This window comes from Phocoena sinus, chromosome 5, assembly GCF_008692025.1.
Source record: "Phocoena sinus isolate mPhoSin1 chromosome 5, mPhoSin1.pri, whole genome shotgun sequence".
In the NCBI taxonomy this organism is placed as follows: domain Eukaryota; kingdom Metazoa; phylum Chordata; class Mammalia; order Artiodactyla; family Phocoenidae; genus Phocoena; species Phocoena sinus.
Window position 1 is genome coordinate 132,841,459 of NC_045767.1, and position 20,130 is coordinate 132,861,588.

The window sequence follows — 20,130 nt, forward strand, 5'->3', positions numbered from 1 at the left end:
GACGGCACTTTACGACAGCGCCGCAAAGCGAAGACGGCGCAGGCTTCGTAGAGACGGCTTCACTCAGCTTCTCGTCCTTGCTGAGCTGTGTTTGGGACCGGGTTAGGGAGGCGGCTGGGGAAGCGCTGAGAAAGCGAGAGAAAGCCGGAAAGTGAAAGGAGCCGAAGAATTGGAAAGGGAAAGAAAGGGGGTTGAGAGAAGTGTGTCGTCCTGGCTGTTCCGGCAGGAAGGGGTTACAGGCGGCTGATGTAGTGAGCCACGCGTGTCCCAGCCATATCTGAGTTATGAGTGGTTGCAGGGAAAGGAGGGAGGTGAGAGACTTGCAATCCCCGCATCCGAGGCTTTTCTCTTCCTTTTCTACCAAGTTGTTCGCTGCAATGGGTAAAAGCCCTAACCCACGGAGGAGTAAACCAGTTGTGAGATAGACACAGAGCCTGGAAGAGAAACCGAGGGTTAAGACGCGAGATACCTGCAGAGGCAAAACTTGGCCACACGGGAAATTGGAAATCAAGATTGTTCAGAAGTTTGTAATGTGGTTTTCGTGTTTGATATTCGTTGCCTTATTAATGTGTGGAAATATTTAACTTGCAAGTGCATAATCCGCTGGTTCTGTGGTGTGGTGTGGACACAGACCGTATAAAACTTTTGACCATCTCAAAAACCAGATTTATCAAACCTTAACAACTTGTTCTGAAGGCTGTAGAGCTCTCGGCATATGAAGGCTCCCTCAGAACCTCTGCGCTGAGACTTGTCCAAACTCTTCCTGACGAAAATTCAATTAACTGTCAAGTTAAGAAAAAAAGGGAATTTTATTTGAGCCAAACTGATGGTGATAACACAGGAAGCAGCCTCAGAAAGCTTGGAGGACCTTTCTGCCTGTTAGAAGTCGAAGGCACAGGCATATACATTTTTGAAACAAAGGATCATACATCAAAATGACCGACTAATATTTTACATAAACTTCACCAAAGATACATAGTCCAGGTAAGCACATGCCAAGCAAGCATCTAACCCTATCCACCCCACGCCCTTTCACCTAAAGGGCTGGGAAAGAACACTGTTCTTTTAAGAAGTTACATTGCTAGGGTCAGAATAAAGGTGAAAAAATGATCTTTATGGTTGAGCGGGCGCTCCCATCTTTGAGAAGTTCTGGTTAACTGTAATAAAGATGCACACTGCACATTAGGGAGGGAGGAGGCCCAAACAAACAGAATTTTATGTGTAATTTTTTCTTGTCCTGCCTTAAAATATAAATTTTACTTCAGCCCTCTATTATGGCTTCTAGCAGCTTAAGGTCTTGCCCCTAGGGTGATCCTAGTGCCCCACCCCTTTAAAATACCTGCCTAGAAAAGCTCAACACTGCCCGAAGAATTTGTGATTTGTTCCAGGCAGAACCTGGATAGGCAGACAGACCCCAGAGCCCTCTCTTGGAGCAGCTACTTTAGAAAGCTTGCAATGTAAATTCTTTCCTCTGACCTTTGTGATATAAATCTACCACCCAGAACTGTTTCCTTAAGGACTTGTGAGCCCCTCTCTTTAAGATGCAGATATTCAGGGAGATAACTCTGTGCTAGCTCCCAGTCCCTGTGGGAGCAATAAGGACCAACCTTTCTTCAACTTGCACTGCTGCTTCCTCTCATAAAGATAGAAGTTTCTTTCTCCCCTGACAAATGCCAATTAACAAACCCAGATGGCCTAGTCACATGGATCACCCACCCACCCCTTTACTACCCCTTAGTGACTTTCCCTTAGCACACTCCAGCCTTTGAAAAGTCTTCAGCCTTCTGATTCAGGGGAAGTGGAGTTCAGTTCATACTGTAGTATTACTGAACAAAATATGTCCTTACCACTTTCGTGTCCAGCTTTGTTTATGTCTAACAATCCATCCAGGTAGCAAAGTTCTATTATTAAAATATGCTTGCCTTTTAAAAAATAAATATTTGGACTTGGCTTCCTGTAGTCAGATAAACTTTGCTGTCAGTGTTGTTGACCGCCGTTAACCTCTGCTTCAGCTGGTATTAAAAAACAAAATTCAACTGAGTGAATTTGAAGACCTAATTGGCTTTACTAAATGATTCATGAATCAGGCATCATCCCATCTAACAAATAGAAAGGAGCTGTACAATGAAAGGTTTTTTAAGAGCAGGAAGGAGGAGACAAGGAAGTCAAAAAGAAAAGAAAGGATTATTTCAGGCAAGGTCACCTTCTTTGGGGAGAAGGGTAGGGGTTTATCATGCAGATCACCTCACTAGTGTTGATCAGGAAATTCCAAACTGATTGGTTTAAAATTACATTTCTCGGTATATACCCAGTACACATATATGCAATGGAATATTACTCAGCCATAAAAAGGAACGAAACTGGGTCATTTGTGGAGATGTGGATGGACCTAGAGAGTGTCATATGGAGTGAAGTAAGTCAGAAAGAGAAAACCAAATATTGTATATTAATGCATATATGTGGAACCTAGAAAAATGGTATAGATGATCTTATCTGCAAAGCAGAAATAGACACAGAGGTAGAGAACAAATGTATGGATACCAAGGGGGAAAGGAGGGGGTGGGAGGAATTGGGATATTGGGATTGACACATATACATATTGATAGTATGTATAAAATAGATAACTAATAATATACTGTATAGCACAGGGAACTCTACTTAATGTACTGTGGTGACCTAAATGGGAAGGAAATCCAAAAAAGAGGGGATATATGTATATGTATAGCTGATTCATTTTGCTGTACAGTAGAAACTAACACAACATTGTAAAGCAACTATACTCCAATAAAAATTAATTTTAAAAAATAAAAAATAAAATTACATTTCTCAGGGACTTTCCTGGTGGTCCAGTGGTTAAGACTCTGCACTCCCAATGCAGAGGGCGCAGGTTCGATCCCTGCTCAAGGGACTAAGATCCCACATACTGTACAATGCTGTCAAAAAAAACCCCAAAATTACATTTCTGAGCGAGGCTGAAACTGCAGTTAGGTGTTAAGTTTTAGTTTGCTTCTGCGGGGCTTAGCATTAGTGACTCCACTTTGGACCTACTGATCCTTTTTTAACACTGGAAATGTATTAGGCAGGCTCTTAAAAAGGCTCAGCTCATCCAAATTAATTCAGTTGACGAATTACTCATTAGGGAGAAGAGGAGCAAGGCAGTGTGATTCACAAAACCTCTGATCGAAGAACGGGAGAAACAGGGGTTCTCATAGGAAGTTCCTCAAGCCCGTCTTCGAACGCTGCATTCCTGAAGGGGAGGTTGGAGTGGACTTAGTTTAAAGAGCGACACAACAATGCAAACAAAACCACTCCCTGACACTGGGCCTGCGCCACAATTGGCTCAGACAGCCAGGCCTCCTAGGTTCCTCCCTTCAGAGACATGCACTCCCAGGTCTGCAAGAGTGTGGTGTGCTGTGACCCACTCTTGGGCAGAACAGAAATGCCATCTTGAATATTTACTGTTCTCTATTACGCTTTATCTACCCACATCCCAAATTAAATGCGTGTCATCAGAACTTAAGAAAGTGAGGGCTTTTGGGTTGTATTTTATTTTTTTATTTAGAAACCACATACGAACATTTAAGGGCATCTCATAATGGTGAAACAGACAAAAGATGCTGAGAAAGGAATACTTTTAAATAGAAAAGCGTTGTATGAGATTACTGGAATTGATATGTACGCTAAAAATAAGAATTCCAGTTGTTCCCCCCTTTTCCATTTATCTTGTATACAACAAATATTAACTGATTGCTTACTATTTACCAAGCACTGCCCTAGATGCCGGGAATACAACTGTGAATGTAAGGGAGGAAAACCTTTTTCTCTACCCTTCTTAATTTTGGGGGGGCTTATTTATTAATTAAAACAGATTAACAGGGGACTTCCCTGGTGGTGCAGTGGTTAAGAATCCGCCTGCCAATGCAGAGGACACAGGTTTGATCCCTGGTCCAGGAAGATCCCACATGCTGCGGAGCACCTGAGCCCGTGCGCCACAACTACTGAGCCTGCGCTCTAGAGCCCGCGAGCCACAACTACTGAAGCCTATGCGCCTAGAGCCCGTGCTCCGCCACAAGAGAAGCCACCGCAATGAGAAGCCCGCGCACTGAGACAAAGAGTAGCCACCCCCCCACTCGCTCGCCGCAACTAGAGAAAGCCACGCGCAGCAATGAAGACCCAACGCAGCCAAAAATAAGTAAATACATTTATTTAAAAAAAAAAAAAAGACAGCAAACTACATTTGCGTCCCTTAACTAGGGAAGGGCAACCATCAAGTTTCAAGGAAGCATCTGGACTGCGGACGCTGTCCATTAGCCTTGTAACTTTAAAAGGAATTTATCAAATTTAGCAAAACAAGTGACAACTAACCCTGCAAGATCGGCTCAGGAGACCAGGAGAAAGGGAGTAAAAGATGGCTCTGGCTGCACACCTAGTCGGGGCTGCGGCACCCAGAACTAGGAAGCTTTGCTCTCCTATGGGTTTTGTCCCTCCCAGATTTCTGAGCTCAGGAGCAGTCGCTCTGCACTGCAGCTTGAGCCAGTCGCGGAAGACCTAACCAAGCCCAGCCCAAAAGAAGGAACGGCTTCGGGGCTGTTTGTTTCTCTTTGATAAAGGAGCCCTTCCTTGTTCTTGCTTTTACTCTCTCTGGTATTTGATGCAACAACCCCCCAGAAGCGATTTAGAGTGACTGGTAAAACAAAGTATACCAAAACCTCGCAGCAACCAAAAGGATGAAGTTCCTTCTGGACTGCCTCCAGCTTCTGCCCTTACTGCTCGTCTGCACCTTAAGAGTCTCTCCTGAAGCTTTTCATTCCGAAGAAGAGACAAGCAGTCACCGGAGAAATCATCCTGATTACTGGAGCTGGACACGGAATTGGGAGACTGACTGCCTATGAATTTGCCAAACTTAAATGCAAACTGGTCCTGTGGGATATAAATAAGGTAACAGTGCTTGCTGTGTTTTACTTTCTGGTACCTTTAATCTGTGTTGCATTTTGCTGGCAACAGCCCCCTACAGCATCTCTGTTAAGCATGTAGAAAAAAATTACTAGTTTTGCCATTCTATAGATGGGGGGAAAACGTGGATTAATTAATGTGTTGATGATCACATGATAAACAAACATAGAGCATATGATTCCCAGTTACTGCCCATCACCAATTTGACATTGTAAATTTATCTTCACTTTTGCCCTGAAAATAATTTGTAATCTCCTCCTGAACCTGATTTCACTGATCCTGCTGTCTTTTTTTCTTTCTTTCTTACTTTTCTTTTCTTTTTTTTTTTTTTGGCGGACCTGTACAGGCATGTGGGATCTTAATTCCCCAACCAGGGATCAAACCCGTGCCCCCTGAATATGGACTGTGAAGTCTTAACCACTGGACCACCAGGGAAGTCCCTGATCCCTCTATCTTAATCATATGGAAAAAGTTAAAAGCCGGATACGAGTTCGGATTCTCCTCCTGTTAAGTCAAACGGAACTCGGTTAGTTCCTGCAAGGGTGGAAATAAATCATATCATGGTGAGTGGTCATGATGGGAAGATCGATCACAGTTGTTCTTGTGTTGTGGTGAGGGTGAAAGACCCGTTTATTAAGAGTACAGATAAGAGGATAATTGATAGTGTTGCTTCATCCGAGATCTTTGTGCTCCTGCTCGTAGGGCCCCAATTAGTGCATATTTTGAGTTGGAGGCGCTGAACAGTTCAGAGTGTTCAGAGTTACATATATATAAAACGGAATCTCTGTCTTGTACACCTGAAACTAAAACGACATTGTAAATCAACTATACTTCAATAAAATTTAAAAAAAAAAGAAACAGAAACAGAACTAAGCAAGAGGAAAACAGCAAATTAAGGCAGCAGCTGAAGCAACCTAAAGGAAAAGGAACTTCAGATGGTGGCTTAGAATCCCAGTTTATAAAGCAGCTTCAACAAAGAGTAGTGCGTTTGTAGACGAGAGAGAGGACATGGGAAGCAGATTTAGGCTTTCAAGGGCAGCAAAATGTGGGAAGTTAAATCCACAGAAGAGAATTAATGGAGTGAGGTTTGCAGATTCCTCTGGTGTCCACTCTGGGCTTAAAGCATCTGCATCCATGAAAATGAGAAATTGTATCCCACCTCCAGGCAGAAAAGGAAAATTTTCTGGGTTTTCTTCTTTATTGCTTTCTGCTCAGAATAATTTTTTAGGTCAAAAACATTTATATAGTGGTGACATATACTAGTTTCTTTCAAGTGCAACTTACAGAGGAATGATTCTCAAATGTTAGGGTGCACTGGGATCACCTGGTCGGCTTTTTGTAACGTGGATTGATTTCTTGACTCCCCACCCCACCCTGTGAATTTCTGCTCAGTAGGTTGGAAGTGGGGCTTAAGAATCAGTAGGTTGAATAAATGTGTGCATGGTTCTGATGCTGCTGGTCTGGACAGCACATTTGAGACCCTGGGCAGGCCCTGCTTGCAGAGGGGTCCTCCCTGTACCTTCTCCACACCTCCACCTCCCACTTCCCCGAATTTTTCTTAATAATGTCATCAGAGACCCAGGTTTCCAAGCACACAGAATAGTCTCAGTTCCTACTGCAACGCTTCTTCTCGGTCTGTTCAATATTACGAGAGTTTTCTCCATCAGTCTCTTGAGTGTTTGAACATCCTGCGAGCAGAGGCACTGACTGCCTTTGAGTTCTGGACTCTCTTTTCAAGGATGCTTGCGTGAGGAACTGCTTAGGAAAATCTCTATACCATCACCCTCCAGAGCAGTGGGAGGAGAGATTGCTGTACAACATAATAAAGATGATGCCTCCCTTTGAGGCAGAGACTGGGCAGGTTTGCCTGCAGCCCAGTAGAGAAGCTTGGGATGTCCTGGCCTGGAGGTTCCTCGGCTGTGCTGTAAATTTGCTGCGTGCACAGCATCCATCTAGGCCCATCCACGATGAAAGGACAGGGGGAACTGACGCTAGCATGGAGCTCACGCTGCCCGCGCTGCCCCAAGTGAGAACATGCTTTGCGTCTGATCCAAGATGATACTGTTCCGCCAGCATCCAGGACACAGGGGCAGGCTAACTTGTTAGCTCAGAACTAAGGCAAATCTCAGATCCTTCATAGTTCTTAACATGTACATTCTCAAATGTTTTACAGCAAACATTGTAAAGGCTTTACTCCCCAGATCTTGATTTTTCAATGTCCTTCACCAGTAAAGGCAGGTAGGGTGTCATGGAGAAATGGTTGGAAAGAACGAGACTGAAAGCACACGTCTGACAGCAGAGCTGTGTTCGGAGACTAGTGAAGACCCGCCAGAAGGATGCAGAGGCAGGGCAAAGGCCCCGACAGGCCCAATACAGAGCACTCTGGACCTCAGCAAAGAAGATAAGGGATTATACACATTGGAGAAAAAAGAATTCATGAGCCCAAGAGGTACCTTTAAAAAGGCCAGAGGGGGAGTCAGGGAGGGAAAGGTCTTCTTTAGAGAGGATGCCAGCAGTGAAGTGTGGGCATGCACAATTAGAGAACCACCATCTGCTACCCACAATGCCACCACTGAGCCAGAAGGAATCCTCACTGGTGGTCAAAGGCTTTGTTAGGGAGCTGGGTATCAGGGACAGACCACTTGGCCTGTGACGATGAAGGAGAAAGGGACCTTTCTCATGGAGACAGGCCCAGACACCACTTGAACCAAGTGCCCAAACTGACATTGTGCGTCCCCTAATGGGATGCAGTGGGAGGAACTCTACATCGCCCAGATGATGTCCCGGACAAAAATGTTCAATCAGAATTGAATCACGAGGAAACAGGCAAATCTAGAATGGGGAACACTGCAGGAGACACCTGGCCTGAAGTTTTCCTAAAAGTCAATGTCTTGAAAGACAAAGAGGGGGAGGGACAGGAGCAGTGTTCTAGATTTGAAGATAATATGGGGGGTGAGGAGTGTTTTCATTGCCTTGATGATGCTGGTGCTTTCATGCATTATACTCATGTCAGCCCCCATGAAACTGTGCACCTTAGTTTGTACTTTATTGCTTGTCAATCATACCTTGATAAATGTATTTTTTAAAAGAGTCAGGGAAACTTTTCTAGATTAAAATAGCTGAAACAAAATGATAATGTACGAACATTAATCGAGATCTGAATTTTGAAAATAAATATGGCTTTGCAGCGATTGGAGAAATGAATGTTACGTATTAATTAAAAACATATTCCTTCGTTACAGTAATGATATTGTGTAGGAGACATTCTCAGTTTTAGGATGTTAAAATTGAATATTTAGCAGGTGTCTGAAACTCCCAAATGCCTTAGCAAAACAATTTAAGGGATAAACAAAATGGATATATGGAGAGAAATAATACACTGTGGCCAACACGTCCATTTGACAGTTGGAGGGATAGGTATATAGGTGTCAATTTTACCATTCGTTTCATTTTTCTGTAGGTTTGTAATTATTTTTAAAAAGAGTGTGGAAAAATAGGAGTGTTTGCTTCTTGAGAGATCGATTCCTGGAATTAAGTGAATTGGTGAGTTGGAACAGACTCAGATACAGTCACTTTTTAAAAATATTATACCCTACCATATTGTATGAGTTACTTCGTACAGTAAACTAATGAAGATATATTATTATTAAATTATGCGGAACAATCTCCTTCCCATCTTTGCACCCACTCTCACTCCTCAAAATCAGAACGTTAGAAATGATTTTAACACCGTTTGATGTGTACATATCGAGCAAAAATATACCAAAGTTCTAGGCATTTCTATAAGTGTATAGTTGATAACATACCTAAAAAAAATGAAAACGAAAGCTAGAAGTAAGATTTTGGGGTCAATACTTGCTAAGGTCTCTTTGTCCTCTGAGTTTTTTATAATCTACTAATTCCCTAACATTTCTCTTTTTTGGGAGGCTGATCTAACGCTAATATAACTTACAGAGTAACTGATTTGTGCCCGTTAACGTGGAGAATATACATCTACACTTACTATTAACAACATCGCTGTGACTTTTGACTTAGATTTATTTGGCAGATAACTGAGATCACCCCAAAGCTCAAGCTCATTCTGCTTCGCCCGCACATGGCTTGTCTCTCATCCTTCCATAAATCCTCCTTGTATGGAAGTCTTACGAATCATGCTTTACCTCTTTTGGGACTTTTTTGGGGAGAATATTCTCAAATCAGGAATTAGCACGTCAAGGAGGAGTAAAGGTACAGATCTAAGTATTTTGAAAGAGACAGGCTGTTGTCACAGCCCAGAGAAGTGAGATTCCCTCCGGGTGGCCCCGAGTAAATCACCACTCTAAGCCTCCCTTTCTACTTTTGCCTATGGGAGACAATTCTTCCTACAACAGAGAATTCTCATAAAGTTTTCATGGGAAGTTTGACTAAAGCATAGAGCAGAAGGTCTAAACTATAGTAAAGTACTCAATAAAGGGTAGCTTTTATTTTAAAATGAGAGAGCAAAGAATACCGGAGGAAAGGCTGATCTAGCGAAAGGATATCCTTTCTCCAAAAACTGTCTTTTCCCATCATGAATACAACACTTTCCATTTAAGTTTTTTTGCTCACAGTTGATCCCCCCCAAATTGAAATATTTGTGTGGATATGGGATAATTTCTAAGACCCAAAGTTAAGTGAGAAAAGGGGCAGGGGTGTGGTTAGAGAACACTTCTCCTCTCAGTTGTGGTTTAAAAGGCATAATGGACATTCGCCTATATGCGCAGAGACCACTTCCAGTATAGACGTAGAGCTGGAAACGTTCAGCTCTGACACGTGCTGCAGTGGCCAGTAGAGGACTGCACACCCTGCATTATTTTTCATCTATTCATATCAGTTCGGTTGTTCAAAAGCTTTCCAGCAGATGGTGCTAGACACCATTCAGTGCACAAGTCCTTAGGACAGGAATTTGTGTCCACAATGAAAATAAGAGCCTTACCCCCTCTCCCGAATGGAAGGTCATCCACACCGAAACAGGACAATAACTGCATTGCTTTAAAAAAAATACATTGAAGTATAGTTGATTTAGAGTGTTTTGATAGTTTCTGGTGTACAGCAAAGTGATTCAGTCATATTTATTATTTTTCATATGTATATATATGTACATATGAAATATATATATTTATTCTTTTTCATATTCATTTCCATAATTGTTTATTCCAGGATATTGAATATAGTTCCCTGTGCTATACTGTATGTCCTTGTTGCTTCTCTATTTTATATACACTAGTTTGTATATGCTAATACCAAACTCCTAATTTATTCCTTTCCCACGCAATTTAACGTGCAGTAAACATAAGTATGTTTTCTATGTCAGTGAGTTTATTTCTGTTTTGGAAATAAGCTCATTTATATCACACTTTAGATTCCACATATGAGTGATATCATGTGATATGTCTTTCTCTGCCTGACTCACCTCACTTAGTATGATAATCTCTAGGTCCATCCACGTTGTTGAAAATGGCATAATTTCATTCTTTTTTATGGCTGAGTAGTATTCCACTGTATTATATGTACCATATCTTCTTTATCCATTCATCTATCAAGGGACATTTAGGTTTCTTCCATGTTCTGGCTCTTGTGAATAGTGCTGGTATGAACAGAAGGGTGCATGTATCCTTCAGAACTATAGATTTGTCCAGATATATGCCCAGGAGTGAGATTCCTGGATCATATTTTTAGTTTTTTAAAGAATCTCCCTTGTGTTCTTCATAGTGGCTGTAACAATTTACATTCCCACCAACAGTATAGGAGGCTTCCCTTTTCTCCATACTCTCTCCAACATTTATTATTTGTAGACTTTTTGATGATGGCCATCATGCTGCTATAAATGCCATTATTTCATTCTTTTTTATGACTGGGTAATATTCCATTGTGTGTGTGTGTGTGTGTGTGTGTGTGTGTGTGTGTGTGTGTGTATGTATGTATATATACACACCACATCTTCTTTATCCATTCATCTGTTGATGGATGGTCCCATCCAGTCTTAACTGGCTCAGATCGAACTAGACACTGCTGACTCCAAGTCCCTGGAAAATCACTGGGGCCAACATCTTACTGTTTGTGGAGGACATGCAAGTCTTAAAACGACCTTGATCAGTGAAAGCAGGTGAAATAGATTAAAGCCACGGTTTCAGAAAGACACCTCTTCTTTCCTGGCAAGGACTTGATCAGTGAGAAACCCTGAACTCTTTGCTACAGCCCTCCCAGTGTCCTTTCTGTCTATAAAAGAGCTCTCCTCTCCATCTGTGCTGGGGACTTGCACATGGCTTGTCATGGTGGCAGATCCCAAACGGCAATTCTGTGAGAACCAACCCGTCTTTTCTGGAGAAACATCTGGCCATCTCTTTGTTTCAGGTTAGCAAGAGGGAGCTTTAAAATGGCACACTGAGGCTTAAAAGCCAGCACCAGTAGGGGACCCACATTTTCTCTTATTGTATTCTCTGAAACAAATTGCAAAGCCCCACTCATCTCAAGGGGGCTGTAAAGGTATATGTATCAAGAGGTAAAAAAAAATGATGTTAACCACAATTCTTGAGTCCAATTAGACACTCATGAAATTTACATTAATACTGAGGGCTAGAAATAAAACTTTCCAAATACAACTTATAAATACATAAACATAGAAACTGTTAATAATTTTGGCTCAATTTGATAGCAGTTGTTCAATAAGTTCATGGAAGATATTTCTTTTAAGTAAAATAAGCCTTAAAACAGTTTTCATTAGGAGAATTATAAAGCATTATTATTATGAAATTTTGGTGATTCGTCAGAAAAAATCACGGAGTGTGATGTCTAAACACAATGGAATGAAAGAAGAAAAATCTCTTAACTGAGAAAGGCTTCTGTGGATGAGGATCTAGGAGCTACATAAATGACTGGAGTGACGTGCTGAAGACCAGAGGTGGGTGGAGGTACGTCCCGACCGGAAACACACAGTCACACACACAGACGTATTTCGTGCTTTGTGTGGTTCTGATATGTACAAAATTCTGTCACTCTGTTTAGTTAAAGAACACATTCCCCAGTGGATCAAATGTCATCAATAGTTAACCAGGGTATATTAACCATATTTCCATAAAGTATAAACTATCTGGACCCAGAGGGTGGGGTCCCCAGCCAGACAGGATTACTGCCAGGCCTCGAAAGCTCATGAAATTGGTTCTGCTGGATTTCAAATCTGTCCTAGCAACGTGGTGCCGCCAAACCCTGGTCTTCTCTCCAGCACACATTGTCTTAACAGCGACTCTCCTAATTTCTGCTATTTTTGCAATCTGGATAGGCTGAGGATCTCCAAAATCATGAAATCCTGCTTTTATTTTATTTTATTTACTTATTTATCTTCTGACTGGTCCCCTTAATCGATCTCCCTCCTCTCACATTTTTCTGTAAGCAGCAGGAAGGAACCAGGCCACACCCTCAACACATTGTTTGGAAATCTCAGCCAAATATCCAGGCGATTCCCTCTCAAGTTCTGCTTTCCACACAGCTGTAGGACACAATTCAGCCGTCTTTTTCTCCCGCAATATACCAAGAATCACCTTTCTTCCAGTTTCAAGTCACACGTTCCTCATTTCCACCTGAGTTCTCACGAAAGCACCTTTAAAATTCACGTTTCTGCCAACATTCTCCCTAGGACAGTATGTGTATTCTCAAAGGCTAAAGGTATTCGTCATGAGCTCCCTGTTGGGCTGGTTAATGACATTGTCATACCATATGGGTTAGAAAACAGAGGACTAACAGAATATTAGTAGGGAAAACCAGAATCCTGATGAAATGCCTTCAAGGGCCAATCGTTCCTTGAAGTTGAATCTCCTAGGATAGGTGATTTGAAGAATCCATGTCTGTCTCCTCTTCACACTTGGACTCAGAGCAGTCGGACGTCAGACCTTATCACTCAGTTGACACTTTTCAGAAATTTCATAAGTGATCTGGAAGTCAAGTCACTTGACTTCAGTTCTTCTTTACTTTTCTGTGCTTATTGACTCTGTTCCTGGCCACGAGATTGACAAGAATCAACTGTGATTTTATACCAGTTCCCTGCTTGCCAGGAGTCACGTGAACAAGAACTTTTCCCGTTAGAATTCTGTGGCCTTAAAGGGGAGGGTTACAGAGGAGGGGCCAGAGCAGGGGCCCTAGGACAGTGGTGTGGGATGCAGTGACATAGGTTCAATCTAATGCCCACAGGACTTGCAGCTGGACTGATTGGTTGGGATTAAGGAATGAGAATTCAAAGATTCTTCCAAGGATTTCTGCATTTGCACTTGGGCAAATGATAGTTCCATTACTGAGATGTGGACAGTAGGAAATGAGTAGTTTTCTGAACTGCAGAGAAGGTTGCTGGAAAATAAGAGTTACATTTTACCTATTAAGGGAAAAATCATTTCTAAGATGCTGAGACAAGACAGTGTGGGGAATTGCTGTTGTTCATTACTGTATTCCCATCTCCTATAATGGTCCTAGTTATTAATTAATAAGCGCTCAATAAATATCTGTGGTACTCATTAACTAGCTAATTAATTCTAGAATATGCAAATCTTATACGTCAAAACCATGGTCCAGTGCACACCTTGTTAATTGATTTTGTCTGCTTGTTGCACTTGTAAGGCCAACACTCTCTCTCCTTTCCTGTAAGGTGTGACTAAGCCCTTAGCTCTCATCACAACAGATAAAAAGTAAAATCATCATTTCTCTTCCAATCACTGCCACTTCCACTCTCCAGGGCAGACTTTATTTATGCAAAGGAGAATATTACTGATGTGAGAAAAAACATGCTGGTAACTTGGTCTTGGCCAGGGCTGTGACCTGCCTAAAGTCCAGGGCTGAGGACTGGAAAGGGCGAGGTCATTCTAATCTCTGCTGCACTGAAGCCGTGGGGCACAAGCAGGAAGCAGGAAGCAGAGTCAGCAGACGCTCAGAGGACTCTGTACTGTGTGCACCGCTGCCCCCTGGCCCTGGGGTTCCTGCTTCATTCTACACCATACTGGACGCTCTTTTCAGGCTGGAAACCTGAACCATCATCAGCACACCTGTCTCCTGGGCTGGGACTTTGCACAGTTTTTCTTCTGTGTGTCAGGCAGGTCCGGAGCTGGTCTGTGTACACTGCCCCCTCTGGGATGAGGGGCCCTCCAACCCTGCACTAGGGACCCACTTGATCTATGGGCGCAGGGAACATAGGATGGACTCAACCAGACCCCTGAACCTGAGGGGTGCAGGCCCCTCCACATGCCCGGGGTGCCAGAGATTGTGCCTGGGAAGAGCAGGGGAGCCCGAGGGTCTGGCATCACACCTCCCCAGGGAAGAAGCCTTTCAGATTTCAGTTCCTTATCAGTGAAGATGGGGTTAAGTGGCCTTGAGAGGCTCATGAGAAGATCACAGAGGTGCAGCGGAGGCCAACCGTGCCTGACCTAATCAGAGTAGACCCTCCCCTCCTTTCCCCTCCCCTGCCCTCTGCTCCCTTCTGGGCAGCAGGTCTGAACACCCTCTTCCCTCACAGGACCCCACTCCCCAGGGGGAGGAGCCACGGTCTTTAGGGTGGGACCCCAATAGCTCCATCCTCCTCCTGGGGGTGTATATAAGCCCGGGTCACATCCTGGACCACACTATCTGGTGGGAGAGCAGCCTGAGGACCCGGCCCTGTGAACCAGGAAAGAACCGCAGCCCCAGATAAGTGGGGATCCAGGAGGGGGCACAACTGGGGGCTTCCTGGTCCCCTGCGCTGGGCCCAGCCTAGGGATCCCCCTCCAAGAGAATCCAGACTTGGGTTTGGCTCATGTAAGGACACGTCCTTATTAGGTTTCCCAGCCCCTCAGCGGGCCTCGTCCTAGGTCACCTAAATGTTGCCGAGAGCGCCGATGCCCAGTTCCCGCCCTGTCCAGGGCCCAAGGGTGGAGAGACTGATACCTTTTGCGACAGAAGACGCTGGTCTGAAGCCACTGTGGGATCCCCCTCTGGGATGTCTCTGTCAGAGGCAGTTTGTGGTGTCAAACAAAATTTCAGAAACCCAGACCTGATTGAATTGGAGATGTTTATTTGGGGGTTGTTAGAACTGCAGCCCTGGAGACCCGGATTGAAGATGCACTTGAATTGTCATCCCCAGGCTACAAGATGGGGAAGGCTTATAATGGCAGAAAACTTTCAAGATTACATAAATTGGTTACCAAGAATTAGGATTGGAGCTGGCAAGAAGTAAAAGTGCTTGTTAAGCAAGGAAGGGTTGGCTGGGGTCGAGACGATTACATAGTTGGTGGGTGGCTGTGATAGTGAAACCGCAAGGTTGCCACTAGAGCTGTTAGCAGACACTCTTGAAAACGGCTGGTGGTGTCCTTGAGTTTGAACCATCTCCGAAAACTCAAGTTCTCAGTGATGAGGGGAGGTATTTGAAACCACGAAGACAATGGCCACCTTGGTCCACTTTGATTTTTAAATGACTTTAAATCCATCACCAGTGTGTAGGTGGAGAGGAGAGGGATTAGAGCTGTGGGGCCCAGTATGAACTTGATCTTCCTCAACTTCATCACTGCCTGCTTGCAGACACAGAGAGTACAAGTAAGTTGCCCAAAGTCACTCAGCTCCTAAGGGAGACCAGAAACCTGGCCAGGGCTTTAGTCATTCGACAGCTTAGCCGGGGACTGAGGTATTTGGAGATGCCATCGTGGCGGGATAACACGGAGTTGACAGTCATGTGTGGGAGGCAGATTTCCAAAACCTGGGTACATTTACAACAGCCAGAGTGGAAAGAGTTCCTGATCCTGTCCTTACAGCTCTGGCACATTTTGTTGGGGGAGGTGAGCCCTCATGGAGTCGGGAAGCTGGGATCTGGAGGAAGGGACAAGTGAGCTCTGAGCTGGGCAGCACAGGAGACAAGTGAGGGCTCTGCTTGTACAAAGGCGCTGGGGCCAGAGCGGGCTGAACCTGCAGGAAGAGGGCAGGAGGTTGAGCGCTGCAGAGGGCTTGGTGCTGGGGGAAGCTGGAGCTGAGGGAAGGACGCAGTTCCTGTGCGGGTAACAGCAGTCCTGCAGGAGAGGGTGTGATTAGATCCTGGCGTGGGTGGGAGGAGACTGGAAGGGCCCAGCGGGTGGTGGTGAGCTGGGTGGTCAGAGGCTGGTGCAGGCACCCAGGGGAACATGTAGGGGCTTGGGCCAGGTTGTCAGTGGGGACAACAGAAGGTGTGTTCTTCGACCATAGCATCCTGAGCATGGCAAGTCTGGGGTTTTGTTAGTTGAGTACCATGAGAACCTCCACGTGCCAGGCCTGCTGCTAGGCACATTTCCCCTCCTCTGTAAATCCTTTCTGAGCTGTCACAGGTCACAGGGCCATAGACGGAAGAGCCAGGATTGCAGCCCAGGCAGCCTGGCTCAGAGTCTGCTCGCTCACCCGACCAGGCTTCCTCTCCTTCTGGCTCCACTACCCTGTCTGTGGTCTTTTACAGAGCTCTGCCAATCAGACGAGGCCCAAAGAACAATCTCTCTTGTTTTTCACACTGATGTCTCTGAATTATTAAAAATGATCTGCTTTGACTTCATAATTGGCCATCTGTTAATCTTCTTCACCCATTTTTGTATCCTGATTGTTCATTATGTTTGCTTGATATAAGCTAATTAAATGCTTGAAGCAATCATTTGGTTTTCTGATTTTCAAAACTTTGCCTCCTCGGCCAAACAGGTTGAACATATTTCTCTATAATTTATTTCTATAGTCTGTGGTTTTATGGTCACTTTTGCTTTTATTAGACATGCACACAGAAAACTGCTTAAGCCTGTAACCCTGCACCACCACCCAGATGAAGAAATACATTGTTACCAGCACCCCTAGAGCCTTCTCACCTTCCTCCCAATCACTAGCCCATCCCTCCTCCCCCAATACAAGCAGTAATGCTGAGGTCTAGCACCATGAAGTCATTTTTCCGGCACACGCGGTGTGTATTCTTTTGTGCCCGGCTTTTTGTCACACCATGTTACATCTTAGAGATTCATTTCAGGTTTGGGGTGAAGCGTACTTAGTGCCCACCCAATGCTGATTAATGTCCCACTGTATGAATAGGTGGTAATTCATTTACGCATTCTAATGTTGTGGAACTTTGGGGTTATTTCCAGTTTGGACTTGTGGAAAGTGTTCCATTGATCCTCCGTAAATGTAGTTTTGTGCAGTTTGTAGCCCTTCTAGTTTATACTCTGGGTGGTTACACAGCCTGAGTGACATAACTGAGTGTATGTTCTAAGATAGTTAATAATGCAAAATCGTTTTCAAAAGTGGTTATGCCCGGGGCTTCCCTGGTGGCACAGTGGTTGGGGGTCCGCCTGCCGATGCAGGGGGCGCAGGTTCATGCCCCAGTCCGGGAGGATCCCGCGTGCTGCAGAGCGGCTGGGCCCGTGAGCCGTGGCCACTGGGCCTGCGCATCCGGAGCCTGTGCTCCGCGGCGGGAGAGGCCACAGCAGTGAGAGGCCAGCGTACCACAAAAAAAAAAAAAAAAAAAAAAAAAAGTGGTTACGCCCACTTACCTCTCACCAGCTGTGTATAGGTGATCCAGTGACACCACATAGCTCCAAGACGCTGTATCTTAACACTTTGAAATTCATTCTGGGTTCTCTGGATTCACAGATTGTCTTAAACCTATCAGGGCTGGAGACGATCAAATCAATAGACACCCCTCCCCGCTCCGCCCAAAGACGCTCACTTCCAGCTTTGGGATCACTTCGCTGATCCCAGTGGACAGTCTGGAGTGCCTAGCAGGACACATCCTCTGTGGGTGCCCTGAACTCTAAGTTCTCATCCCTGAGAGTCGGCCTCTCAGCCTCCTTGAGGATCAGCAGCGGCTCCTAAGGGGAAGCACCACACCTTCTGCTCAGGGTCTTGACCTCACAAATCCTCACTAGTTGGTAGCCCACCACTGTGGTCAGGGAGTACATTTGTATATGTGTGTGTTTCTCCGCTTCAACTCAAATTGAAATACTGATCTCAATCTCATTCTGCGCTTGATGTGAAAAGTCAGTTTTGGGAGGGGGCCCAGAGCAAATTCCATCTAGCCCAAATCCCATCCACTTACGCACACAGTTTAATACATCCTGTAGTTGAGAAGCTTAAGTGAAAAGTAAATGTTGATGTATGAGTTCAATGCTGTCAGAAATATCTGTGGTTTAAGAAATACCACTCTTTTATTAGATTTTTGAGAAGATTGAAGTGATTGAAGCTGGAAGTTTTATCCTTTAACCAGATTCTCTTAGAATTGGGATGTTATGCAACTCTCCCCGGGTCCCCAGATAGCAGGTGACTGAGTGGGGACTCTCACCCAGGGCCTGGCTCTTGTCCCCAAGCCCACACACTTTCCACAGCCCCAGGACCTGGTCCCATCAACCTGTGGTCCGTGTGGGTGTAGGTGGGTCGTGGTGGAGGGAAGGATCAGAGGATGCCTCACTGTGGCAGTTAGGGTCTCTCAAGACACAGGGCACTTCCTTTTCACAGGAAGGATTATTTTCTTAGCCCCAGGAAGGAAAAGGAACTTTGGAGTTGTGTCTGCTTTCTGACCCAGAGAGTTGCTGAGCTTGGCTTCACAACCTCCAGCTGCTGAGGGCAGCAAGTCGCCCAGATGCTCTGTGATCAGCTGCAGGAGTGAAGGAAGCCCCTCTGGGCACCTGGCTGCACACCGAGCCCTGCAGGGCCTGTAAAATTTCAGCGTCAAGGACGGCAAATAGGGAAACCCGAGGGTGCGCCTGCGGCTCAGCACACAGACCCTGCAGCCCGGCCTCCTAAGAAACCCACCTCAGTGCTGCCCCGATGGCGGTGGCCGCGGCCCTGGATGGAGTCCAGGCGGAAGCCAGATGCCCGGTCTTTCTGGAGGGCCTGAGAGACCCCGGCACCACTGTGTGTGACAACAACTCCGGCCGCTCCTGCATCCAGCGGTCCTGGGCTCACCTGGAAGGCAGGTTCCCCTGCCCCGCGTGCCGCCACCGTGCCAGGAGCGGCAGGTAAGGAGCAACGCCCAGCTGGGTAGGATGATCCGGGTGGGCAGGCTGCTCCAGAGAAGCCGGAGCAACAGGAGGAGACACGAGGAGGCGCGAGGAGACGCGCCTGTGCAAGCTGCACCGCCAGGTCCTGAGCCTCTTCTGCGAGGAACACCTGGAGGTGCTGTGTCTGTCCCCTGTGCGCCCGGGCACCAGGGCCACTTGGTGAGGCCGGTGGGCGAGGCCGCGGCTGACCACCGGCAGAGGCTCGGCGCTCACGTGGAGCCTTTGGAGAGGCGGGGGGCAGATGTCCACAGCCTGGTGGCCGCGCAGGACAGAAAGCTGCTGGAGCTGCGGGAGCTGGTGCAGCGCCAGCGGCTGGAGCTGGCCTCGGAGTTCCGGCAGCTGAGCCGGGCTGTGGACGGCGAGCAGGAGGCCGTCCTGGCGAGGCTGGTCCAGGAGGAGCAGCACATCCGGAAGCAGCTGGGCGCCAACATCACCGCCTTCTCAGACCACATCTGCGAGCTGCGGGGCCTCCTGCACGAGGTGACGGAGAGAAGCGTGCTGCCTGGAGCCAGGCTGCTGAGCGGCATCGGGGGCGTCCTGGGCAGGTGCGAGCGTCTGAGGTGCCCCGACGTCTGCTCCTTGCAGCTGAGGCGGGAAGGCTGCAGCCTCGCCCCGCCGCACTCGGCTCTGCAGAAAATCATTCAGACGTTCCGGCAGGACGTGACACCCTGGACCCCGAGACGGCGCACCCCAACCTGCTCGTGTCCGAGGACAGAAAGTCGGTGACGTCTGCGAGAAGCAGGCAGCTCTTCCCCGCAAGCGCGTAGAGATTCTGCCCGGAGCCTGCTGCGCGAGACCCACGGGTCTTCGCCTGCCGCCCTTCGCCAACTGCCGGCTGTACTGGGACGGGCGGGTGGACAGGGCTGCGTGGGCCGTGGGCGTCTGCGCAGACTCCGCCCCCAGGAGCGTGGGCCGTGGGCGCCTGCGTAGACTCCGCCCCCAGGAGCGTGGGCCGTGGGCGCCTGCGCAGACTCCGCCCCGGACCGGCGCCTGCGCAGACTCCGCCCCGGAGGGATAGAGCCGCTTCCGGACTGCTGGGCTACGCCGAGGGGATTTTGAGGCCTGCGGGCCGGGCGGTGCCGTTCCGCTGGAGCTGAAGGAGGAGGCTGGCGGGATCGGTGTGTATCTCGACTGTGAGTTGGGCGCGATTTCCTTC

General features: G+C 46.4%; 1 protein-coding gene across 2 annotated transcripts; it reads left to right on the forward strand.

Moving 5' to 3' along the window:
* The first annotated feature begins 11 nt into the window (after window positions 1-11).
* Window positions 12-19,776, forward strand: LOC116754208 (putative tripartite motif-containing protein 75). 2 transcript variants are annotated; one of them, XM_032632616.1, is made up of 4 exons: window positions 12-984; window positions 3,869-4,938; window positions 5,300-5,516; window positions 18,448-19,776. In XM_032632616.1, exon 4 carries the CDS (start codon window positions 18,960-18,962, stop codon window positions 19,698-19,700), a length of 741 nt encoding a protein of 246 aa, XP_032488507.1. In that variant the 5' UTR covers window positions 12-984; window positions 3,869-4,938; window positions 5,300-5,516; window positions 18,448-18,959; the 3' UTR covers window positions 19,701-19,776. The 2 variants fall into 2 exon arrangements, with proteins under 2 accessions (XP_032488507.1, XP_032488508.1); XM_032632617.1 differs by lacking the exons at window positions 12-984; window positions 3,869-4,938; window positions 5,300-5,516 and adding an exon at window positions 11,761-11,872.
* Window positions 19,777-20,130: the final 354 nt, after the last annotated feature.